Consider the following 27,150-nt stretch of genomic DNA (forward strand, 5'->3'; position numbering starts at 1 on the left):
ACACTGAATGTTGCGTACACACCGGGTAAGCTTATGTATACAGCAGACACGTTGTACAGAGCTGTTGACCCAAGTGAGCCCGCAAACACCACAATGGATGAAAAAGTGAACGCCTACATGGACATGATAGCAGTGCACTGCCCATAGCAGATGCAAAAATGGAGCTCATAAAGACTGAGACAAACAAAGATGAAACAATGAGACGACTGAGGAAAAGCATCTTGGATGGATGGCCCAACATGAAGCAAGACTGCTCACCTGACATGGCATGGTACTGGAACTGCAGAGCGGAACTATCAGTGGTCGAAGACATCATCTACAAAGGAAGTAAAATAGTTATCCCAAAGAGACTGAGAAAAGAGATGTTGAAAAAGATCCATGGAGGACATCTGGGAATCGAAAAGTGTAAGAAAAGAGCACGAGAGGTGATGTACTGGCCACGAATCAACCAAGATGTGACAAATGAGGTGTCAAACTGCACAATATGCCTGAAATATCGAGCAAGCAATCCGGTAGAACCACTAAAGCCACACCCAGCACCAGACAGACCTTACCAGAAGGTAGGTGCTGAGCTATTTGTATGTCAAGGGAAGGACTATCTTGTAGTCACAGACTATTACTCCCTGTATCCAGAGGTTTGTAGACTGTACACCACCATTGCAGATGCTGTGATAACATGTATGAAAGCCATATTCTCCAGACATGGCGTGGCAAGCGAGGTCTTCACAGACAACGGACCTCAGTTTTACAATGCAAGTTTCCGACACTTTGCCAAAGAGTGGGACTTTGTCCACACAACGTCAAGTCCTCACTATCCACAGTCCAATGGACTAGTGGAAAAATCGGTCCAGACAGTGAAAAGACTGATGTACAAGGCAAAAGACAGTGGAACTGACTTCTACCAAAGCATGCTTGTATACCGCACAACGCCGCTCGAGTGTGGTAAGTCACCAGCCCAACTCCTGATGGGACGTCAGCTAAGGTCAAACCTACCCATCCCGGAGAACCTCCTGAAAACAAAAGAGGGGGAGAAAGTGAGGAAGTTCAAAGAACAACAGAAAGAAAAGCAAAAGTACTACTATGACAGAGGAACACAAAACCTACCTGAACTCCACACTGGTGACCAAGTAAGGTTCAAAGACAAAACAAACACATGGACTCAGAAGGGAACTGTCCTGAGTGAAGTTCAACCAAGATCATACACCATTCAGACAGATGAGGGTGCTGTTCTGTGAAGAAATCGTCGAGATCTTCTCATGGGACCAGCCACAGCAGGTCAAGAGACTGATACTGTTGAACAACCTGATCACACAGCTGAGAACACATCATCTGAGGCAACAACTCAGATTCAAGGACAATCAATCAGAAAATCCTCAAGACACGTGAAGCCTCCTGAGAGACTCATTGAGCAAATTTAAGGACTATTGTTACAGAAGGAAGTAATGTTATCTTATTCTTTCTTCAAGTTCTAGTGTATTGACATATTTCATGTGAACACACAAAGCAAGGTTAAAAAACCTTGATCATGATAATGATAATGTAAGTTCATTAAGTGTTACAGTTAAAATGCAGATTAATACAAAGAAAACATGTTGTTAGTTAAAAGTAAAATACTTTTGTTTTAGGAAAGGGAGATGCAATGATATCAGCAAATAGTGATGTTATTTGCCTGTTTGATTATCATGCCTTACCAGCATAATTGCATGTATTGATTACTACTTATGCCTGACCAGCAGAGGTCATGTGACAGAGATAAGCAGTTTAGTTTAGTTTCAATTTTGTTCTAGATGGATCACTTGCATCATGTCTCCTGTAAAGCTGTATAAAGAGTTGAACAAGCTTTAGATTAAAAGTCATTCTCTTTCATAAATGTCTCGTCATTGAACCCACAAAGAAATCAATACAAGACACACACACAGAGAGAGAGAGACAGAGAGAGACAGAGAGAGAGAGAGAGACAGACAGACAGACAGGCAGAGAGAGAGAGAGAGACAGCGAGACAGAGAGAGACAGAGAGAGAGAGACAGACCTGGGCCCTGACAATAAACCCCCAAAAAACCAAAGTCCTTGTGTTCCAGCAAAGATCCAGACATCAGGGACCCAGAATAAATTTCACACTAGGAACAACTAAAATTGAACAAACCACTAACTACACATACTTAGGCATAAAAATCAGCTCTACGGGAAATTTTCATCTGGCTGTGAATGAACTGAAAGAGAAAGCTAGAAGGGCTTTCTATGCCGTTAAAAGATCAATCCAAATAGAAATCCCAATTAGCATTTGGCTCAAAATTTTTAAATCAGTAATTGAACCAATTGCACTCTATGGCAGTGAGGTGTGGGGACCGCTAACACAACAAGAATTTGCAAAATGGGACAAACACCCAATTGAGATCCTACATGCAGAATTCTGTAAAAGTATCCTCCGGACTCAAAGGAAAACCATAAACAATGCATGCAGGGCAGAACTAGGCCAATATCCACTAATAATTACTATCCAGAAAAGAGCCACCAAATTTTGGAAACACCTAAAAATGAGCAACCTCCACTGCTATCATTACGATGCCTTGAAATGCCAAGAGAGGACCATAAAGAAGAATACCCTCAGTCAACTAGTCCTGGGACTCAGTGAAGCAACCACTAACACTACTAACAATAACCAGCCCCAGGACAGTGACATCGTAGCACAGAGAATTCGACCCAACACAATTGTCACTAAGCAAAAGGAAAAATACCTGTCATATTGGGCAGAAACAACAAAAACCCAAAACAAACTCAATTGCTACTTGGCCCTAAACAGACAATACAACATGGCTGAATACCTGACCATGGTAAAGGATAGCAAACTGAGAAAAACCTTGACAAGGTACAGGCTTGGTGAACATAGCCTGGCGATCGAAAAAGGCAGACACAGACAGACCCGGCTGCCAAGAGAGGACAGGATATGCTCTCACTGCAGTCAGGGAGTGGTGGAGACAGAGATGCACTTCCTCACAGCTTGTGGAAAATATCAGGGCATCAGGGAGAATTTCTACCAAAAATTCTCACAAATATGCCCTGAATTCAGAAATTTGAATGACGACCAAAAACTCCCATACCTACTAGGGGAACAGAGAAACTGTGTAACCTTAGCGGCACACTATGTTACAGCTTGCCATAAACAGAGGGACAAACAGTAAACCTAAGAAAAGAGTATATACAAATTATACGAATGTATATTTATACACTCAGGGATATATCTGTTTATACACTGTATGAATAGATCTGCGTTTATGTGTTCAACCATAAATGTTTTTCGATGCTTTGGCAACATAAGATGTACTTTATCAAGCCAATAAAGCAATTTGAATTGAATTGAATTGACAGAGACAAAGACAGAGAGAGACAGAGAGAGACAGAGAGACATAGAGAAAGAGACAGAGAGAGACAGAGAGACAGCGAGAGACAGAGAGAGACAGAGAGAGACAGAGAGACAGAGAGAGAGAGAAAGACAGAGAGAGAGAGAGAGACAGAGAGAGAGAGACAGAGAGACAGAGAGAGAGAGCATTACCAATCCAAGATGGCGACATCTGGAGAACACATTTTGAAAACCTCTACAAAGACATCCCAATAAACAAAACAAACCCAAGTCAACATCAGGTCACAGAAAAACTCCACACATTAGAAGCAACAATTAAAGACAACCAAAACCCTCTAGACTCCCCAATCACATGGAAAGAACTGGCCACAAAAACAAAATCTCTCCACCTAAAGAAAGCCTGTGGCCCAGACAACATCAAAAATGAAATGCTCAAGTTCAGCAATATGGAGATGCAGGGTGCGGTACTCAAATTATTCAACATCATATTACGTTCAGGCTGTTTTCCCGATATCTGGTGCCAAGGACTAATCTCCCCCATATATAAAAGTGGAAACAAATCAGACCCAAATAACTACCGCGGCATCTGTGTCAACAGTTGTCGAGGGAAGTTATTCTGCAGTATTCTAAATAGTAGATTACTTGATTTTCTTAACAAACATAATATCCTCAGAAAAAACCAAATAGGCTTTCTTCCAAAACACCGCACCGCCGACCATATCTATACCCTTCACACCCTCATTGAAAAACATATACACCAAACAAAAAATGGGAAAATATTCGCCTGTTTCATCGACTTCAAGAAAGCCTTTGACTCTATATGGCACGAAGGGCTCTATTATAAACTTCTTCAGTGTGGAATAGGGGGCAAAGTCTATGACCTTATTAAATCAATGTATCTGAAAAACAAATGCGGGGTCAAAATTGGAGACAAACGCACCGATTTCTTCACCCAGAGAAGAGGCGTCCGGCAGGGCTGCAATTTGAGCCCGACCCTGTTCAACATATACATAAATGAATTAGCAGACATGCTGGAGCAAAGCGAGTCACCAGGTCTCCGTCTCCTGGATGGAGAAGTGAAATCCCTGTTCTATGCGGACGACCTGGTTCTGCTGTCTCCCACAGAACAGGGATTACAGCAACAACTAGACCTACTCGACAAATACTGCCAAAATTGGGCTCTAACAGTAAATCTAAAGAAAACCAACATCATGATTTTTCAAAAAAGGCCCAGATGTCAGGAAAACAAATACCAGTTTACCCTCAGTGATACCACTATAGGACACACTATGAGCTACACCTACCTTGGTCTAACTATTACAGCATCAGGGAGCTTCAGCATAGCAGTGAATGCACTAAAAGAAAAAGCACGAAGAGCCCTATATGCAATAAAAAGAAAATTCTACAACATCCAAATCCCAATCAAAATCTGGCTCAAAATATTTGACAGCATAATCCTGCCCATTGCACTGTACGGTAGTGAAGTATGGGGCCCGCTAAATCACCAAAGCTACACTAAATGGGAAAAACACACAATAGAAGCCCTACATGCAGAATTCTGCCGAAGCATCCTTCGCACCCAAAGAAAAACGCCAACAAATGCATGCAGAGCCGAACTAGGCAGATACCCACTGATAATAAACATCCAAAAACGAGCACTAAACTTCCTAAATCACCTCAAATCTAGCTCCCCAGACACCCTTCATTTCAAAGCCTTTCAGACCCAAGAGCTAAACCCAGAAAAGAGTCCCCTGAGTCAGCTGCTACTGAAACTAAGTACTCAGCCGGACCCTGACCAGCCCCAGACCAACACAGCCGTCCAAACACCAATCCGAGTGAACCAAATCATTAAAAAATGCAAAGAAACCTACCTGGAACATTGGAACAAAATAACCGAAAGCCAAAGCAGATTAGAATGTTACCGGGCCCTAAAAAGAGAATATAAACTGGCAGACTACCTCACGACCATCAGAGACACAAAACAGAGACAGACCCTCACCAGGTACAGACTAAGCGACCACCAACTGGAAATTGAAAAAGGCAGATACAAGAAATCCTGGCAGCCTAGAGAGAATAGAATATGCGATCAATGTCTGGCCGGCGAGGTTGAAACAGAGATGCATTTCCTCCTAAAATGCGAAAAATTCAACACATCAAGAAACATATTATTCAACAAGCTAAGCCAAACAACCCCAGATTTCAAGGAATTGGATGACCTGTCAAAATTGAGATTAGTCCTAGGAGAAGGAGACAGACCATACCTTGGGGCCAAATATGTAACAACATGTCACAACCTGAGGACTGTTTAAAATTAAGACTGTTTAAAATTAATATTGAACGTACCAAATGAAGTACAAAGACTGTTTAAAATTAATATTGTTTAAAAGTAATATTGTATGTACCCAACAAATGTCAAATCGATTGACACCTACAGAATGTTGGAAAACTGTACCTTTTTGCTATGTAAGCTTTGGCAATATGGTTCTCTGTAAACTTTCATGCCAATAAAGCATTTGAATTGGAATTGGAATTGGAGAGACAGAGAGACAGACAGAGAGAGAGAGACAGAGAGAGAGACAGAGAGAGACAGAGAGAGAGAGGCAGAGAGAGAGAGACAGAGAGAGAGAGAGAGACAGCGAGACAGAGAGAGAGGCAGAGAAAGAGAGACAGAGATAGAGAGAGAGACAGAGAGAGAGGGAGAGACAGAGAGAAAGAGAGAGAGAGAGAGAGAGACAGAGAGATACAGAGAGATAGAGAGAGAGACAGAGAGAGAGACAGAGAGAGAGAGAGAGAGAGAGAGAGACAGAGAGAGAGAGACATAGAGAGAGAGAGAGAGAGACAGAGAGAGGTGGAGAGAGAGACAGAGAGGTGGAGAGAGACACAGAGAGGCGGAGACAGAGAAAGACAGAGACAGAGAGAGAGAGACAGTGAGAGAGAGACAGAGAGAGACAGTAAGAGAGAGACAGTGAGAGAGAGAGACAGAGAGAGACAGACAGTGAGTGACACAGAGAGACAGAGAGAGAGACAGAGAGAGAGATAGAGAGAGACAGAGAGAGAGAGGCAGAGACAGAGAGAGAGAGGCAGAGAGAGAGAGAGAGAGACAGCGAGACAGAGAGAGGGCCAAATATGTAACAACATGTCACAACCTGAGGACTGTTTAAAATTAAGACTGTTTAAAATTAATATTGAACGTACCAAATGAAGTACAAAGACTGTTTAAAATTAATATTGTTTAAAAGTAATATTGTATGTAACCAACAAATGTCAAATCGATTGACACCTACAGAATGTTGGAAAACTGTACCTTTTTGCTATGTAAGCTTTGGCAATATGGTTCTCTGTAAACTTTCATGCCAATAAAGCATTTGAATTGGAATTGGAATTGGAGAGAGAGACAGAGATAGAGAGAGACAGAGAGAGAGAGAGAGACAGAGAGAAAGAGACAGAGAGAGAGAGAGAGAGACAGAGAGATACAGAGAGATAGAGAGAGAGACAGAGAGAGAGACAGAGAGAGAGAGAGACAGAGAGAGAGACAGAGAGAGAGACAGAGAGAGAGAGACATAGAGAGAGAGAGACAGAGAGAGGTGGAGAGAGAGAGACAGAGAGAGAGGTGGAGAGAGACACAGAGAGGCAGAGACAGAGAAAGACAGAGACAGAGAGAGAGAGACAGTGAGAGAGAGGCAGAGAGAGACAGTAAGAGAGAGACAGTGAGAGAGAGAGACAGAGAGAGACAGACAGTGAGTGAGACAGAGAGAGACAGAGTGAGGGAGAGACAGAGTGAGAGCGAGAGAGAGAGAGACAGAGTGAGAGAAAGACAGAGAGAGAGACAGTGAGAGAGAGAGACAGACAGTGAGAGAAAGGGGCAGAGAGAGAGAGAGAGACAGACAGTGAGAGCGAGACAGAGTGAGAGAGAGACAGAGAGAGTGAGACAGTGAGAGAGAGACAGTGAGAGAGAGAGACAGACAGTGAGAGAGACAGAGAGAGAGACAGACAGTGAGAGCTAGACAGTGAGAGAAAGACAGAGTGAGAGAGAGACAGAGTGAGAGACAGTGAGAGAGAGAGAGAGAGCGCGAGAGAGACAGAGTGAGAGAAAGACAGTGTGAGAGAGAGACAGAGAGAGGGAGAGAGAGAGAGAGACAGTGAGAGAGACAGACAGAGTGCGAGAGAGACAGTGAGAGAGAGAGAGAGAGACAGTGAGAGAGAGAGCGAGAGGCAGAGAGAGAGACAAAGAGAGAGAGAGACAGAAAGTGAGAATGATCCCGAGAGACAGAAGGGCTGTGGTGAAAGTTCCATCGCACCCTTGTTACAACAGGTGCAGTGAGAAGAAGCATTGGGCTAATCCGGATTCAGAGTTCAGCCTTTCCCTGAGCAGCAGCTCTACTCAATTCACAATTCACAATTCAAATCGCTTTATTGGCATGATAAGTTACATCTTATGTTGCCAAAGCATCAAAATACATTTATGGTTTACCACATAAACGCAGTTCTATTCATACAGTGTATAAACAGGTATATCCCTGAGTGTATAAATATACATTCGCATTGTTTATATATATTCTTTTCTTAGTTTACTGGTTGGCTCTCTGTTCATGGCAAGCTGTAACATAGCGTGCCGCCAGTGTTATACAGCTTCTCTCCTCTCCCAGTAGGAATGGGAGTTTTTGGTTGTCATTCAGATTTCTGAAATCAGGGCATATTTGTGAGAATCTTTGGTAGAAATTCTCCCTGATGCCCTGATATTTTCCACAAGCTGTGAGGAAGTGCATCTCTGTCTCCACCACTCCCTGACTGCAGTGCGAGCATATCCTGTCCTCTCTTGGCAGCCTGGTCTGCCTGTGTCTGCCTTTTTCGATCGCTAGGCTATGTTCGCTAAGTCTGTCTACTCTCTGTCAGTGCAGACTCTGAGAAAAGCTCCTGAAAGGAACAGAACTCCTGATTGAAGGAGTAAAACTCACCCCAGGAGCCTCCTGCCAGGAGCAGCAACAGAAAGAGGCACGCTCGCATTGCTGTGCAGGGTGGAGTGTCCGTTCAGATCTTGTCCATGTGTAGGGTTCCAGGGCAAGGCAGTAGCTTTATTTTATTGGTAAGTGACACTGTGAAGGATCTGGATTACAAATTCCCAACAAGTTACAAAACTCCCAACCGCTCAGGACCTGTTACAACATCCCAGCGAGTTGGGCACTTACACAATTCCCCACATAATTGTGAGTTACAAAACTCCCAACCGCTTCGAAAGAAAAAATAAAAGACTTGCAATTTTGGCGAGGTTGCATTAACAGAGACATGGTTCACACATGGCCAGGAATGGGTTCTTCATATTCCTGGTGACCAAGTATTTTCAAAATCATGAGGGGTCTGGACAGAGTAGACAGAGAGAGACTGTTCCCATTGGCGGGAGGGTCGAGAACCAGAGGACATAGATTGAAGGTGATTGGCAGAAGAACCAAAGGCGACACGAGGAAAAACCTTTTCACACAGCGAGTGGTTAGGATCTGGAATGCACTGCCTGAGAGGGTGGTGGAGGCAGATTCAATCGTGGCTTTCAAAAGGGAGTTGGATAAGTACCTGAAGGAAAAAAAATATTGCAGGGCTACGGGGAAAGGGCGGGGGAGTGGGACTTGCTGAAGTGGTCTTGCAGAGAGCCGGCACGGGCTCAACAGACTGAATGGCCTCCTTCTGTGCTGTAACCGTTATATGATTCTATGTATTCAGGAATGGTAGAGAAGGAAAAAGAGTTGGTGGCGGGGGAGCGGGGGCGGCAGTATTTGTAATGATCAGCAATCTGTCATTCTGGAATGGTACACTAGGTGGTGCTGTATGTTTATAAGAGTGGGCTACCCACGATGCACTAGGCTACCCACAAGGCAGCAGTCAAGATGGAGGCCTCTACAGATACTGTACCTAGTCCACATGTGCTCAATAAAGTGTCTAGCAAAAGCTAGCTGTTCTTAATAAAAATGACTACTTATTAATGAACATAACATGGTACCAGGATTGGTAAGATCTGCTGAATATTGTGCAATGTGACATGGAGAATTTGAAGCCACCAGAGCGTTTGAAACTCACAGGAAATGTCGACTACAATTGGCAGACTTTTAAACAACAATTCGAACTCTACATTGCTGCCATCGGGTATGGTACGAAGCCAGATGCAAGGAAAATAGCATTGCTGCTCATGGTTGCAGGCCCACAGGCGATAGAGGTATTTAATACATTTGTATTTAATCCAGAGGAGAACAGAGAAAAATTAGACGATGTGCTAAAGAAGTTTGATACACATTGTTCTCCCAAAAAGAATGAAACCTATGAGAGGTACATCTTCCGTTCTCAGACACAGCAGCAAAATGAGACTTTTGATAGCTTTTTGACTGATCTGAAACTGAAAGCACAGACATGTAATTTCTCTGAGCTGAAAGCATCCATGATTCATGACCAGATTGTGTTTGGTATTCATGATAAAAAAAGTCAGGGAACGTCTGTTGAGAGAAACCGAACTAACATTGGAAATTGCTGTGAAAGTATGCCAAGCTAGCGAGCTAACTCAAAAGCATGCCAAGACTTTCAGTGAAATCAATGATGATGCGATTGCAATTAGTGCTGCTGTCGGTGCTGTGTCCTACAAGGGGAAGAAACATGGGCAGAACAGAAGTGAAAAGCAATCGGAGCAAGGAATTTTTAATTGTAAACGCTGTGGTTACAAACACCAGTTAAAACAATGTCCAGCACTTGGAAAAATGTGCACAAAATGTCATGGAAAGAATCACTTTGCCAAACAATGCTTTACAAAAGTAAAAACTAAGAAAGGGCAACGAGTTAATGTAATTGAGGACACTGATTTAAGTGAGACATCTTTTGTAGGAATGGTGTCATGTGACAATATCAAAAAGGATACAGAAAATGTGCAGCCCTCAGGAATTAACAATGCTGAACATAAAGTTAATGCAGTAAAAGAGGACAAATGGATGATCCCACTGCAGGTAAATGGAGCATTAGTTACCTTGAAACTAGACACTGCGGCAAACGCAAACTTAATCAGTATGAATGACATTAACAATATGAAAGAAAAGCCCAAAATACAGAAAAAGTCAGTACTACTGAAGGACTATAATGGACAGAAAATAGATAGCTTAGGTGAATGCAGACCTAAACTGACAGTCAAAGACAAAGTGCATCATCTCATGTTTTCTGTTGTGGCTGAAGAACTTGATTCACTACTGGGTGACAAAGCTTGTGAGGACTTAGAACTGGTCAAGAGAGTCTACCGTATAAACTGTGCCATAAGCAGACCAGATGACTCAGTGGATTCTGTAGTGAATAATTTCCAGGATGTGTTCAAAGGATTTGGAGTTCTACCATTCACTTACAAGATCCAGCTAAAGCAGGATGCTCAGCCAGTGGCACATGCTCCACAAAGAGTTCCAGCACCCCTGCGTGACCGGCTCAAGAATAAACTGGACAGAATGACCACACTAGGAGTCATCAGGAAAGTCGAAGAGCCAACAGACTGGGTTAACTCCATGGTATGTGTAAAGAAAAAGAACAATGATCTAAGAATATGCATGGATCCAAAGGACTTAAATGCAAACATAAAACATGAACACTACCAGATTCCCAAGCGAGAAGAAATCACCAGTGAAATGTCAGGTGCCGGATACTTTACAAAGCTCGATGCCTCACAAGGATTTTGGCAACTAAAACTGGATGAAGAGAGCACCAAATACTGTACCTTCAACACACCATTTGGCAGGTATTGTTTCCTCAGAATGCCTTTCGGGATAATAGCTGCACCTGAAATCTTTCATAGAGCGATGGAACACATAATTGAAGGTCTGGAAAGAGTTCGGGTCTATGTTGATGACATCATCATCTGGGGCTCCACACTGAAAGAACACAATGAGAGACTGACTAAAGTGCTACAGAGCATACGCCGGAATGGACTGAAGCTCAACAAAGCCAAGTGTCAGTTTGGCGTCCAGGAAGTCACTTTCCTAGGAGATAATCTATCTGGTAAAGGAATAGAGCCAGATATGGAAAAAGTAAATGCCATACTCAAAATGCCCCGACCCACTGACAAAAAAGGAGTGCTACGCATCATGGGGATGATAAACTTCATTGGAAAGTTAATTCCTAACTTGTCAGCCAAGACAGCCTGTCTGCGAGACCTGCTACATAAAACAAATGAGTTCGCATGGACAGAAAGACATGAACAAGAGTGGATAAACCTCAAAACAGTGCTGACAACCACACCTGTACTCACCTTCTTTGACCCAACAAAAAGAATCAAAGTGTCAACGGATGCATCAAAAGATGGCCTAGGTGCGGTCTTGCTACAAGCAGAGGGCGAAGATTGGAAGCCTGTTGCCTATGCCTCCAGGTCTATGACTGATACTGAGTGTCGATACGCCCAGATTGAAAAGGAATGTCTAGGCTTGGTAGTTGGACTAGAAAAGTTTCATGGCTACATATATGGACTTCCCACCTTCACAGTTGAGACAGACCACTGCCCACTGGTTGTCATCATAAAAAAGAACCTGAATGAGATGTCTCCAAGGATTCAACGACTCATGATGAAGCTGCAAAGATATGACTTTGAACTGATCTACACACCAGGCAAATACATAGTGTTAGCAGATGCACTATCCCGAGCACCCACAATGAGTCATGTGAGCTCTACTGAAGAAGACATGGATGTTCATGTGAGTATGGTCACTGCTACGCTGCCCGTGTCAGACACAAAATCAAAGCAAATAGCAGAAGAAACAGTAAAAGATACAGTATTACAAACAGTAATAGAGAACATTCATCATGGTTGGCCAAAAGGTTCCTGTCCAAAATATTTTCACATAAGGTCAGAATTGAGTGTCGCAAGTGGACTATTACTAAAACAGAACAGAATAGTCATTCCACAGGCTCTACGTCAAGACATGCTCAAAAGGATTCATGAGGGAAACCTCGGAATTGAAAAATGCAAAAGGAGAGCAAGAGACACTGTTTATTGGCCTGGCATAAATAAGGACATTGAGAACATGATAGGCAAATGTGAGACATGTCAGAAACACCAAAACAAACAAGCAAAGGAACCAATGATAGTAGCTGACATACCAACAGCACCATGGCAAAAGGTTGGTATGGACCTTTTTCATTTAAATGGTAAAGACTATCTAATAGTGATTGACTACTATTCTAACTATCCTGAGATGGCACTGCTCTCAAGCACCACAGCAAGCAGTGTCATAATGCATGTGAAATCCATCTTCGCTAGACATGGAATTCCCAGGATTGCCGTTAGCGAAAATGGTCCGTGTTTCAACTGTAAGGAGTGGCAACAGTTTGCAGCACATTATGACTTTCAACACATCACATCCAGTCCTTTGTATGCTCAGTCGAATGGTAAGGCAGAGAAAGGTGTTCAAGTTCTCAAGCAGCTACTGAAGAAAGCGACAGAAAGCAAGTCTGATCCTTATCTCGCCCTGCTGAGCTACCGAGCCTCACCTTTAGACTCTGGTTCTTCACCTGCTGAATTCCTAATGGGTCACAAGTTGCGTACCACGCTACCCTGCTGTGCAAAAGAAAAGCAGAGTAAGGAACTGAGACAGAGACTTCAACTGTTAAAGCTGAAACAGAAATCATACTATGACAAGTCATCTAAAACTCTGAAACCATTGACAAGGGATGATGTTGTCAGGATTGAGGATCCAGATGCATGGAACAGGAAAGCTACAGTTCTTGAGGAAGTAGGACCAAGGTCATACACTGTTAGAACTAAGGAAGGACAGATTCTCAGGAGGAACCACCGTTCCCTCCTAAAAACACAAGAGACTATCGAAGAGCAAATCGATGACAATGCCGCAACTGAATCTTGTCACTCACCACCAGAACAATCTAACACAAACACACATACAGGCTCTCATGAAAACACATCAGACTTACCTGTGCTGAGAAGATCCACACGTGAAGTAAAAAAAGCCTGATAGACTTCATCCTTGAGTACAAAGAAAACTACATTGAAAATGTATTGACTGTTGAAGATGTTTATGTTGTTATTGATTGCTATTGATTGATACTGATTTTGTTTAACCTCAAAGAAAGGGGGATGTAATGATCAGTAACCTGTCATTCTGGAATGGTACACTAGGTGGTGCTGTATGTATATAAGAATGGGCTACCCATGATGCACTAGGCTACCCACAAGGCAGCAGTCAAGATGGAGGCCTCTACAGATACTGTACCTAGTCCACATGTGCTCAATAAAGTGTTTAGCAAAAGCTAGCTGTTCTTAATAAAAATGACTAGTTATTAATGAACATAACAGTATTGATTAAGGATGATGTTACAGTTCTAAAGAGAAAGGATTTAATAGATGGATCTTGGCCTGAATCTATCTGGCTGGAGTTGAGGAACAGAGGGGGACCTGGTACCTTGTTGGGAGGTTTTTTATGGAGCTCCAAACAGTGAGGAGATAGAGCAACAAATCTGTCTGCAAATTTCAAAGGCATGTAACAAAAATAGAGTAGGAATATTAGGAGACTTTAATTACCCTGATATAGGCTGGGAAAACAGTGCTAAGGGTAGAGAAGGAGAGGAGTTTCTGATCCATGTACAGGAAAGTTAGTATGCAGGTGCAGCAAGTGATCAAGAAGGCCAATGGAATGTTGGCTTTTATTGCTAGGGGGACAGAATATAAAAACAGGGAGGTATTGCTGCAGTTGTACAAGGTATTGGTGAGACCGCACCTGGAATACTGCATACAGTTTTAGTGTCCATACTTAAGAAAAGGCATACTTGCGCTCGAGTCAGTACAAAGAAGGTTCACTCGGTTAATCCCGGGGATGAGGGGGTGGTCATATGAGGAGAGGTTGAGTAGATTGGGACTCTGCTCATTGGAGTTCAGAAGAATGAGAGGCGATCTTATTGAAACATATAAGATTGTGAAGGGGCTTCATTGGGTGGATGTGGTGAGGATGTTCCCAATGATGGGTGAAACTAGAACTAGGGGGCATAATCTTAGAATAAGGGGCTGCTCTTTCAAAACTGAGATGAGGAGAAACTTCTTCACTCAGAGGGTGGTAGGTTTGTGGAATTTGCTGCCCCAGAAAGCTGTGGAAGCTACATCATGAAATAAATTTAAAACAGAAATAGATAGTTTCCTAGAAGTAAAGGGAATTAAGGGTTACGGGGTGCGGGCAGGAAATTGGACATGAGTCTAGGTTCGGAATGGTCATGGCCCAGTGGGTAGTAGAGCGGGCCCAGGGGCTGTGTAGCCTGGTTCTGCTCCTACTTCTTGTGTTCTAATTCTGTGTTAGATTTCAGGAGATGGTTTTATTCCTGTTCCTGGCTGGGGTGGAGATCGCCTTTACATAAGGTAAGTACTGTAGAAAATATAGGGACAGAGTGATCTCCTGGACGAGTTTCGATCGCCTAGATGGGTCGGAGAGGAATTGCCCAGATTTTTTCTCCCAAATTGGCCATTGGGTTTTTTATCTGGTTTTTCGCCTCTCCCGGGCGATCACATGGGTTCGGGTGGATGGAGAGTGATAGAAGATTTGAGGTTAGGATCAGATCAGCCATGATCTTATTGAATGGTGGAGCAGGCTCGAGGGGCCGATTGGCTTACTCCTGCTCCTATTTCTTAAGTTCTTATGAACTTTCTCCATCGATATGTCTCCAGTCCAACAAGGAAGGAGGCAGTGTTGGATCTGGTTGTGGGAAATGTAGTAGGGCAAGTGGAGGGTGTTAGAATAGGAGATCATCTAGCTAACTGTGACCACAACATGATTCGGTTTAGAGTAATTGCGGAAAGAGAACTGAAAATATCCAAGGTAAAAATGCTCAACTGTGGAAGAGCTAGTTTGAGTGATTTAAGAAGGGCCCCAGCACAGGTAGATTGGAAAAGGCCATTGCAGGGTCAAGCAGTAAATGCAGCAATGGAGGGCTTTCAGGGAAGAGATAGCTCAGGTACAAACTAGGCAGATTCCTTTGAAGGGAAGAGGTCAAGCAGCCACAGCTAATGCGCCCTGGATGACAAAGGAAATAAAAGTTAAAATAAAACAGAAAAAAGGAGGTTTATGACAAATGTCAGGGGCAAGATTCAGTTAATAACCAGGAAGATTATGGAAAGTACAGGAGGGAATTGAAGAAGTTAATACGGGAGGCACAGAGAGGGTACAAGAAAAGATTAGCAGGCAACATTAAATTGAACCCTAAAACATTTTTATAAACATATAAAGTGTAAGGGGTTCGTAGCGCTAAAGTTGGCCCTATTCAGGACCCAAAGGGAAATCTTCATGTAGAGGCAGAGGACAAGGCTAAAATGTTAAATGAGTACTTTGCATCTGTCTTCACAGAGGAAGCGGAGGATGTGAAGGTTACACTGAAAGAGAGGGAAGTTATGGACAGGATAGTAACAGATAGAGAAGATGGACTAAAAAGATTAGTGTCACTGAAAGTTGGTAAGTCACCTGGTCCAGATGGAATACATCCTAGGTTGCTGAAAGATGCAAAGGTACAGAGGCATTGGTCACAATTTTTCAATCCTCATTGGATACAGGAGTAGTGCCGGGGGACTGGAGGGTTGCTAATGTTATACCACTATTCTAGAAAGGGGAGAGGGATAAGAACATAAGAACATAAGAAATAGGAGCAGGAGTAGGCCAATCGGCCCCTCGAGCCTGCTCCACCATTCAATAAGATCATGGCTGATCTGATCCTAACCTCAAATCTTCTATCACTCTGCATCCACCCGAACCCATGTGATCTCCCGGGAGAGGCGAAAAACCAGATAAAGACCCAATGGCCAATTTGGGAGAAAAAAATCTGGGAAATTCCTCTCCGACCCATCTAGGCGATCGAAATTCTTCCAGGAGATCACTCTGTCCCTATATTTTCTACAGTACTTACCTTCTGTAAAGGCAATCTCCACCCCAGCCAGGAACAGGAATAAAACCATCTCCTGAAATCTAACACAGAATTAGAACACAAGAAGTAGGAGCAGAACAATGCTACACGGCCCCTGGGCCCACTCCACTACCCACAGGGCCATGACCATTCCGAACCTAGACTCATGTCCAATTTCCTGCCCGCTCCCCGTAACCCTTAATTCCCTTTACTACTAGGAAACTATCTATTTCTGTTTTAAATTTATTTAATGATGTAGCTTCCACAGCTTTCTGGGGCAGCAAATTCCACAAACCTACCACCCTCTGAGTGAAGAAGTTTCTCCTCATCTCAGTTTTGAATGAGCAGCCCCTTATTTTAAGATTATGCCCCCTAGTTCTAGTTTCACCCATCATTGGGAACATCCTCACCGCATCCACCCGATCAAGCCCCTTCACAATCTTATATGTTTCAATAAGATCTCCTCTCATTCTTCTGAACTCCAATGAGTAGAGTCCCAATCTACTGAACCTCTCCTCATATGACCACCCCCTCATCCCCGGGATTAACCGAGTGAACCTTCTTTGTACTGACTCGAGAGCAAGTATGTCTTTTCTTAAGTATGGACACCAAAACTGTATGCAGTATTCCAGGTGCGGCCTCACCAATACCTTGTACAACTGCAGCAATACCTCCCTGTTTTTATATTCCAACCCCCTAGCAATAAAAGCCAACATTCCATTGGCCTTCTTAATCACTTGCTGCACCTGCATACTAACTTTTTCAGTTTCGTGCACCAGGACCCCCAGATCCCTTTGTACTACAGTACTTTCCAGTTTCTTGCCATTAAGATAATAACTTGCTCTATGATTTTTCCTGCCAAAGTGCATAACCTCACACTTTACAGTATTGTATTCCATCTGCCAAATCTCTGCCCACTTACTTAGCCTGTCTATGTCCCTTTGCAGGTTTTTTATGTCCTCCTCACTCACTACTTTCCGTCCCATCTTTGTATCATCTGCAAACTTTGATATGTTACACTCGGTCCCCTCCTCCAAATCGTTAATATAGATTGTAAAGAGTTGGGGACCCAGCACTGACCCCTGCGGAACACCACTAGTTACTGGTTGCCAATCTGAGAACGAACCATTTATCCCAACTCTCTGCTTTCTGTTAGAGAGCCAATCCTCCACCCACGCCAGAATATTACCCCCAATCCCGTGATTTTTTATCTTGAGCAATAATCTTTTGTGTGGCACCTTGTCAAATGCCTTTTGGAAGTCTAAATACACTACGTCCACTGGTTCCCCTTTATCCACCCTGTATGTTACTTCCTCAAAAAACTCAAGCAAATTTGTCAAACATGACTTCCCCTTCATGAAACCATGCTGAGTTTGTCCTATTAAATTATGTTTATCCAAATGTCCCGTTACTGTCTCCTTAATAATGGACTCTAACATTTTACCAACCACAGATGTTAGGCTAACAGGTCTATAGTTTCCAGCCTTCTGCCTACTACCCTTTTTAAATAAGGGTGTTACATTAGCAGTTTTCCAATCTGCCGGGACCTTTGCTGAGTCCAGTGAGTTTTGGAAAATTATTACCAATGCATCCACAATCCCTACCACCACTTCCCTCAAGACCCTAGGATGCAAGCCATCAGGTCCAGGGGATTTATCAGCCTTGAGTCCCATTATTTTACCAAGTACCACTTCCTTAGTGATTTTAATCGTATTTAGTTCCTCCCCCCCTAGAGCCCCCTGTTTGTCCAGTGTTGGGATATTCTTAGTGTCCTCTACTGTAAAGACTGATACAAAATAATTGTTCAGTGTTTTTGCCATCTCCATGATTCCCACCATTAATTTCCCGGTCTCATCCTCTAAGGGACCAACATTTACTTTAGCCACCCTTTTTCTTTTTATATAACTATAGAAACTTTTACTGTCTGTTTTTATATTTTTCGCTAATTTACTTTCATAATCTATCTTCCCTTTCTTAATCAATCTTTTAGTTATTTTTTGCTGTCTTTTAAAGACTTCCCAATCTTCCATCCTCCCACTAGATTTGGCTACCTTATATGCCCTTGTTTTTAGTCGGATACTATCCTTAATTACTTTACTTAGCCACGGATGGCTATCTTTTCTTTTACACCCTTTTTTCCTCAGTGGAATATATTTTTTTTGGAAGTTGTAAAATAACTCCTTAAATGTACACCACTGGTCATGTACCGTCTTACCCTTTAATCTATTTTCCCAGTCCACTCTAATTAATTCCGCTCTCATACCTTCATAGTCTCCTTTATTCAAGCTCAGCACGCTTGTTTGAGATCCAACCTTCTCACCCTCTAATTGAATATGGAACTCAACCATGTTATGGTCACTCATTCCAAGGGGATCCTTTACTAGGACATTTTTAATTAATCCTGTCTCATTACACAGGACCAAATCTAAGGTTGCTTGCCCCCTGGTCGGTTCAGTTACATACTGCTCAAGAAACCCATCCCTAATACACTCAATGAACTCTTCCTCAAGGCTGCTCTGCCCAATTTGATTTGTCCAGTTAATATGATAATTAAAATCCCCCATAATTATAGCTGTTCCCTTATTACAAGCCTCAACTATTTCCTGATTAATACTCCGTCCAACAGAGTTGCAACTGTTCGGAGGCCTATAGACTACACCCACTAGTGTTTTTTTCCCCTTACTATTCCTTATCTCCACCCAAACTGTTTCACTATCCTGCTCCTTTGACCCAATATCATTTCTCTGTATTATAGTGATTCCTTCCTTTATTAACATAGCCACCCCACCTCCTCTCCCTTCCTGCCTGTCCTTCCTGATTGTTAAATAACCTGGTATGTTTAATTCCCAGTCATGATCACCCTGCAGCCATGTTTCTGTAATGGCCACAAGATCATACCCATATGTCATTATTTGTGCCGTTAACTCATTCATTTTGTTACGAAGGCTACGTGCATTCAGATAAAGAACTTTCAAATATGTTTTGTAACACTTAGTTCCTGTTTTTTCCCTTTTTAGTACTTTACTTTTTACTCCATACCTTCTGTCCCTTCCTGACACATTCTGTTTTTTAATTCCCCCACTGCTACCTAAGTCTATGACCTTCTCTGTTGTCATTTCTATTATTTGCTCTCTAGAAACCTCCCCCCCACTAATTAGTTTAAAGCCCTCTCTACAGCCCTAGTTATATGATTCGCCAGGACTCTAGTCCCAGCACTGGCCAAGTGGAGTCCGTCCCAACAGAACAGCTCCCTCCTGTCCCAGTACTGGTGCCAGTGTCCCAAGAAGCAAAACCCATTTCTCCCACACCAGTCTTTGAGCCACGCATTTAACTCTTTAATTTTATTTATCCTAGCCAAATTCGCTCGTGGCTCAGGTAATAACCCAGAGATTATTACCCTTGAGGTTCTGTTTTTTAATTTGACCCCTAGCTGCTCATACTCCTTTAACAGAACCGTCTTCCTTGTCCTATCTACGTCGTTTGTACCAACATGGACCACGACAACTGGATCCTCCCCCTCCCACTCCAAGTTTCTTTCCAGCCCAGAAGAGATGTCCTTAACCCTGGCACCAGGCAGGCAACACAGCCTTCGGGACTCCCGCTCTTGACTGCAGAGAACCCTATCTATCCCCTTAATGATACTATCCCCTACCACTACAACATTTCTTTTTACTCCCTCCACTTGAATGGCCCCCGTACCATGGTGCTGTGGCCAGGTTGCTCATCCTCCCTGCAGTCCCCGCTCCCGCCCTCACAGGGAGTAAGAACCTCGATCCTGCTGGACAAGAACAAGGGCTGCGTCTCCTTCAACACTACATCCTGGATCCCTGTACCTTCCTCACTCGTAGTGGATAAACCAGGAAATTACAGGCCAGTCAGCCCAACATCGGTGGTGGGGAAGTTATTGGACACCATTATCAGAGGCAAAATAAACTTTCATTTGGAAAGGCATGGGTTAATCAAGGAGAGTCAGCACGGATTTGTTAAAGGCAAAGCGTGTCTGACAAACTTGATTGAATTCTTTGATGAGGTAACAGAGAGGGTTGATGAAGGTAGTGCAGTAGATGCTGTATATATGGACTTTTGGAAGGCATTCGACAAAGTGCCACACAGGAGGCTTATTAAGAAGATGGAAGCTCGTGGAATCAAGGGGAAAGTGGCAAAATGGATACGGAACTGGCTCAGTGACAGGAAGCAAAGATTGGTGGTGGATGGTGTTTTATCAGACTGGGAGCTGGTTTGCAGTGGAGTTCCCCAAGGGTCAGTTTTTGGGTCCATTACTCTTTTCAGTTTTTATAAACGACCTAGACTCGGGTGTAGGGAGCAGCATTGTAAAGTTTGCAGATGATACAAAACTTGGCAAAGTAGTAGATAGCGATGAGGATAGTTATTGGCTTCAGGATGACAGACAGGATGGTGAAATGGGCAGAAGCAGGACAGATGGAGTTCAATGCGGACAAGTACCACATAGAAGGCTGGTTAACAAAATTGAGGCTCATGGAATAGGTGGGTCAGTGGCAGCTTGGATAAGGAATTGGCTTAAGGACAGAAAGCAGCGAGTTGTGGTAAATGGCTGTTTTTCAGACTGGAGGATGGCAGACAGTAGTGTTCCCCAAGGGTCAGTGCTGGGGCCGCTGCTTTTTTTGATATTATAAATTATCTGGATATTGGAATACAGAGTAGAATTTCTAAATTTGCCGATGACACCAAACTTGGGGGTGTGGCAAACAGTGAGGATGATACCAATTGACTGCAACAGGACATAGAAAGGCTAGCAGAATGGGCAGATGGAATTTAATACAGAGAAGTGTGAGGTGATGCATTTTGGCAGAAGGAACAGTGAGAGGCAATATACACTTAATGGCACAGTTTTAAAGAGTGTGCAGGGACAGAGGGACCTGGGAGTTAATGTGCATAGGTCCTTGAAGGTGGCAGGACATATTGAGAAAGCGTATGGGATCTTGGGTTTCATAAATAGAGGTATTGAGTACAAAAGTAGAGAAGTTATGCTAAATCTTTATAAAGCGCTGGTTAGGCCACAACTGGAGTACTGCATCCAGTTCTGGTCCCCACACTTTAGGAAGGATGTGAAGGCCCTTGAGAGGGTGCAGAGGAGATTTACCAGAATGGTTCTGGGGATGGGGGATCTTAGCTACAAGGACAGGTTGGAGAAGCTGGATTTGTTTTCATTAGAGCAAAGGAGGTTGATGGGTGATTTGATAGAATCATAGAAAGTTACAGCACGGAAGGAGACCATTCCGGCCCATCGTGTCCGCGCCGGCCAACAAAGAGCTATCCAGCCTAATCCCACTTCCCAGCTCTTGCTCCGTAGCCCTGCAGGTTAGAGCATCCCAAGTGCACATCCAAGTACTTTTTAAATGTGGTTAGGGTTCCTGCCTCTACCACCCTTTCAGGCAGTGAGTTCCAGACCCCCACCATCCTCTGGGTGAAGACATTTCCCCTCAAATCCTCTAAACCTTCCACCAATTACTTTAAATCTGTGCCCCCTGGTTATTGACCCCTTTGCTAAGGGAAATAGGTCCTTTCTATCCACTTTATTTAGGCCCCTCAAAATTTTATACACCTCAATAAGGTCTCCCCTCAACCTCCTCTGTTCCAAAGAAAACAGACCCTGCCTATCCAGTCTTTCCTCATAGCTAAGATTCTCTACTCCTGGCAACATCCTTGTAAATCTGCTCTGTACCCTCTCTAGTGCCATCACATCCTTCCTGTAATGTGGTGACCAGAACTGCACGCAGTCCTCTAGCTGAGGCCTAACTAGTGTTTTATACAGTTGAAGCATAACCCCCCCTGCTGTGCCACAGCTAATAAAGGCAAGCATTCCGTATGCCTTCTTAACCACTTTATCTACTTGGCCTGCTGCCTTCAGGGATCTGTGGACATGCACTCCAGGGTTCCTTTGTTCCTCTACACTACTCAGTGTCCTGCCATTTAATGTGTATTCCCTTTCCTTGTTAGCCCTCCCCAAATGCATTACCTCACTCTTCTCCGGATTGAATTCCATTTGCCACTGTTCTGCCCACCTGACCAATTTATTGATATCTTCCTGCAGTCTACAGCTTCCTTCTTCAGTATCAACCACACAGCCGATTTTAGTATCATCTGCAAACTTCTTAATCATACCCCCTATATTCAAGTCTAGATCATTGATATATACCACAAAAAGCAAGGGACCGAGTACTGAGCCCTGCGGAACCCCACTGGAAACAGCCTTCCAGTCACAAAAACACCCATCAACCATTACCCTCTGCTTCCTGTCTCCGAGCCAGTTTTGAATCCAACTTGACACTTTGCCCTGGGTCCCATGGGCTTTTAATTTCGTGACCAGTCTGCCATGTGGAACCTTATCAAAAGCCTTGCTAAAGTCCATATACACAACATCAAACGCACTACTCTCATCTATCCTCCTTGTTACCTCCTCAAAACATTTAATCAAGTTTGTCAGACACGACCTTCCCTTAACAAATCCGTGCTGACTATCCTTGATTAATCCGTGTCTTTCTAAATTAAGATTTATCCTGTCCTTCAGAATTCTTTCCAATAGATAGAAGTGTACAAGATTATGACGGGGTTGGATAGGCTAGACGGGGAAAGGCTGTTCCCACTAGTTGACGGTACAAGGACTAGGGGACACAGATTTACGGTTTTGGGCAAGAGATACAGGGGGGACGTGAGGGAAAACTTTTTTACACAGCGAGTGGTGAGGACCTGGAACTCGCTGCCGACGGAAGTGGTGGAAGCGGAGACACTCGGGCCTAGAAATTCAGTTGCTTGCGCCACCAGTTTGCGCCCAAAGAGGCCACTCAGTGGCTTTAGTGCCTCTGGCCACAACCACCGCGATATTTAGCGGGGCGCTAATGGCAGCGTTAGCCTGTAGCGCTGCGCCGCCACCGATGACGTCATCGGTGTGCGCAGCGCCCCGCTACCGCCCCGAGCGCCATATTAGGTCGCGGCCGCCTCTTCTGCGCCGGCCGCAAATAGTGACCGGTACACAGGGGCCTACCTGTGGCGGTAGTGGGGCGAGTTAAGGTGGAGGTGCGGCCGGCCGCTTTTTCGGCGGCTGCCTGCCCGCACCTCCGTCCCCGGCCTCCTACACCCCCCCCCACCGCGGCATTACCGGCTGTTTCACGAGAGCCCGGCACATCTCCTTGGTGCCGGGCTCATTTGCCGGCACTCGCGAGCGGGGATCGCGCTGTTGCAGGCACCTCCCCCTTAACAGTGGGAGGAAGGCTTGCAGTACCGCAGCCTGCCGTGCCGCAGCGGGTGGACTAGATGTAGGAAGGATGTTCCCGATGGTCGGGGAGTCCAGAACCAGGGGTCACAGTCTAAGGATAAGGGTAGGCCATTTAGGGCTGCGATGAGGAGGAATTTCTTCACCCAGAGAGTGGTGAACCTGTGGAATTCTCTACCACAGAAGGCAGTACAGGCCAATTCATTAAATATATTCAAGGAGTTAGATATATTTCTTAAGGCTAAAGGGATCAAGGGATATGGGGAGAAGGCAGGGACAGGGTACTGAATTTGGATGATCAGCCATGATCGCGTTGAATGGCGGAGCAGGCTCGAGGGGCCGAATGGCCGACTCCTCCTATCTTCGATGTTTCTATGTTTCAAGATGCTGAGAGGTTGGGATAGAGGAGAGGGAGAAAGACTATTCCCTCTGGTGAGTGGGTCAATAACCAGAGGTCATAGGTCCAAAATCATTGGCAAACGATCTAGAGGGGAGATGAGATCTTTTTTCACTCGGAGAGTTGTCGGGGATGTGGAACGCTCGACCTGAAAAGATGGTGGAAGCTGGTTCCATCGATAATTTTCAAAGGGAGTTGGACAGGCACGTGAGGATGAGGAGCTCACAGGGTCACGGACAAAAGGCGGGGGCGTGGGACAAATGCTCCCTCTAAGCTGTGCCCGTGCTCGGCATCGCAGTACTCTGCAAGGTCCCGCGCGGGCCAATCACAAGCCTTCCCATTGGAAATACCGCCCGTGCCCAGAAGTGTAAAGGGACCGCACATCGAAATAAACAGGATGCACCAAACAAAGCCAATTTAGAGGGAACATTGTCCGGGACTGAGCACGACTGCATTCCCAAGAACCAACACAGGCACAATGGGCCGAATGGCCTCTTTTTGTGCTGCAATCTGCTATGGCTCTAGATACCGTCTTCACCACCTCAGGACATCCCAAAGCGCTTCACAGCCAATGAAATACTTTTTTTGAAGTGTGGTCACTGTTGTAATGTAGGAAACGCGGCAGCCAATTTGCACACAGCAAGCTCCCACAAACTGCAATGTGAAAACGACCAGATAACCTGTGGTGTTGATTGAGGAATAAATATTAGGTCCGGGGCACCAGGGAGAACTCCCCCCTGCTCTTCTTCGAAATAGTGGATGTGGGATCTTTTACATCCACCTGAAAGAACAGACGGGGGCCTGGGTTCAATGTCTCAGCCGAAAGACGGCACCTCCGACAGTGCGGCGCTCCCTCAGTACTGCCCCTCCGACAGTGCAGCGCTCCCTCAGTACTGCCCCTCCGACAGTGCGGCACTCCCTCAGTACCGCCCCTCCGACAGTGCGGTGCTCCCTCAGTACTGCCCCTCCGACAGTGCAGCGCTCCCTCAGTACTGCCCCTCCGACAGTGCAGCGCTCCCTCAGTACTGCCCCTCAGACAGTGCGGCACTCCCTCAGTACCGCCCCTCCGACAGTGCGGTGCTCCCTCAGTACTGCCCCTCCGACAGTGCGGCGCTCCCTCAGTACTGCCCCTCCGACAGTGCGGCGCTCCCTCAGTACTGCCCCTCCGACAGTGCGGCGCTCCCTCAGTACTGCCCCTCAGACAGTGCGGCGCTCCCTCAGTACTGCCCCTTTACAGAGAGTAAAGTAATGCCATGCGAGCCATTCTGAGGCATCAGCTCCTCCGCCCTCGGTACTGGCGCTGGGAGTGACGGCCTCGATCATGTGCTCAAGTCTTTGGAGTGGGGCTCGAACCCACGACCTTCTGAGTCTGAGGCGAGAGAGTGCTCGCCACAGAGCCACGGCTGTTACAGATACGCAACGGTATTGTGTCTTATGAAACTCCCAACAGCTAAGGTGCTGTTGCAATGTCCCAACGTGTGGGAGGCTTACAAAACCCCCCACATCTGTGTCACTGACGCAAATCCCAACAGCTCAGAACCTGCAAATCCATCTGGGTGCAGATACGTTGTGCCGAGCAGTACTCGGAGGCTGATGATAGATTGCGGTTCTGTGGGGGGACTGGGGGATGGGTGCTGCCTTTTCTGAGGGAGGTGGGGGGGTCGCGAGCACGTGAGCCATTCTGAAACATCAGATCCTCCCGCTTGGCAGGGAGGAGGAGCCGAGGACTTCAGTGAAGTGCCGGTCACAGTGAGGAGCTGACCCTCCCAAATGAGGGAGTAAGTCCACAGCCCGACAGTGTTTTCAAGTGTTGACTCCTGCAGTTCAATCTTAACCAAGAGCTACAATTAAAAGAAAGACCTGCATTTATAGACCGCCTTTCACAACCTCAGGACGTCCCATCATTTACTCTCCGCAAACTTGACCTCATCCAAAACCGCTGCGCCGTGTCCTAACTCGCACCGAGTCCTGTTCACCCAGCACCCCCCTGTTGCTCGCTAAGCGACATTGGCTCTCGGTCTGTTTTGATTTCTTTTTGGGTTCAATAAAGACTCATTTCTGAAAGAGAATGTTGTTTAATCTAAAGTCTTGTTCAAGCCTTTCTACAGCTTTTTACAGAACACGCTATGCTGTGATGCATCTAGAATGAAACTGAAAGTAAAACTTCTCTGGACTCTTTGTCTCTCACATGACCTCTGCTGGTCAGGCACAAGTAATCAAAAACACAGACAAATATGCTGTAAGGCATAAGTAATCAAACACAGACAAATATCATCACTATTTGCTGATATCCTTACATCTCCCTTTCTTAAAACAAAAGTATTTTACTTTTAACTAACAACATTTAATGAACTTACATCATCATTATCATGATCAAGGTTTTTTACCCTTGCTTTGTGTGTTCACATGAAATATGTCAATACACTAGAACTTGAAGAAAGAATAAGATAACATTACTTCCTTCTTTAACAATAGTCCTTATATTTGCTCAATGAGTCTCTCAGGAGGCTTCACGTGTCTTGAGGATTTTCTGATTGATTGTCCTTGAATCTGAGTTGTTGCCTCAGATGATTGGTTCTCAGCTGTGTGATCAGGTTGTTCACCAGTATCAGTCTCTTGACCTGCTGTGGCTGGTCCCATGAGAAGATCTCGACGATTTCTTCTCAGAACAGCACCCTCATCTGTCTGAATGGTGTATGATCTTGGTTGAACCTCACTCAGGACAGTTCCCTTCTGAGTCCATGTGTTTGTTTTGTCTTTCAACCTTACTTGGTCACCAGTGTGGAGTTCAGGTAGGTTTTGTGTTCCTCTGTCATAGTAGTACTTTTGCTTTTCTTTCTGTTGCTCTTTGAACTTCCTCACTTTCTCCCCCTCTTTTGTTTTCAGGAGGTTCTCCGGGATGGGTAGGTTTGACCTTAGCCGACGTCCCATCAGGAGTTGGGCTGGTGACATACCACACTCGAGCGGCGTTGTGCGGTATACAAGCATGCTTTGGTAGAAGTCAGTTCCACTGTCTTTTGCCTTGTACTTCAGTCTTTTCACTGTGTTTGCGGGCTCTCCTGGGTCAACAGCTCTGGACAACGTGTCTGCTGTATACATCAGCTTACCCAGTGTGTACGCAACATTCAGTTCATCATAGACTGTCTCTCTTTCACTTTCCACAACGAGGACTTTCTTTACCAGGTTCAGTGTCTCACAGGCTTTTAAGCCTAGTATGGCTTGCACATCCTTTGGCACCACGATTAATGC

At 44.7% G+C, this 27,150-nt stretch overlaps 1 protein-coding gene across 2 annotated transcripts in view; it reads right to left on the bottom strand.

Annotated features, from left to right (window-relative positions):
- LOC147110003 (fish-egg lectin-like) overlaps positions 1–8,436 on the bottom strand; it is a 45,845-nt gene extending 37,409 nt beyond the window's left edge. The window contains exon 1 of one of the 2 annotated variants that reach the window (XR_015080381.1): positions 5,811–7,735. Coding sequence is in view for 1 of the 2 variants with exons in the window: in XM_086003991.1 (XP_085860117.1) it covers positions 8,314–8,362 (49 nt within the window). In the remaining variant the exon portion in view is untranslated. Of the gene's footprint in view, positions 1–5,810; positions 7,736–8,313 lie in introns of those variants that run through there. The other variant, XM_086003991.1, reaches the window with a different exon arrangement.
- Positions 8,437–27,150: the final 18,714 nt, after the last annotated feature.

Source organism: Somniosus microcephalus, chromosome 12 (genome assembly GCF_052327205.1).
Source record: "Somniosus microcephalus isolate GS21.2 chromosome 12, FLI_Smic_1.0, whole genome shotgun sequence".
NCBI lineage: Eukaryota > Metazoa > Chordata > Chondrichthyes > Squaliformes > Somniosidae > Somniosus > Somniosus microcephalus.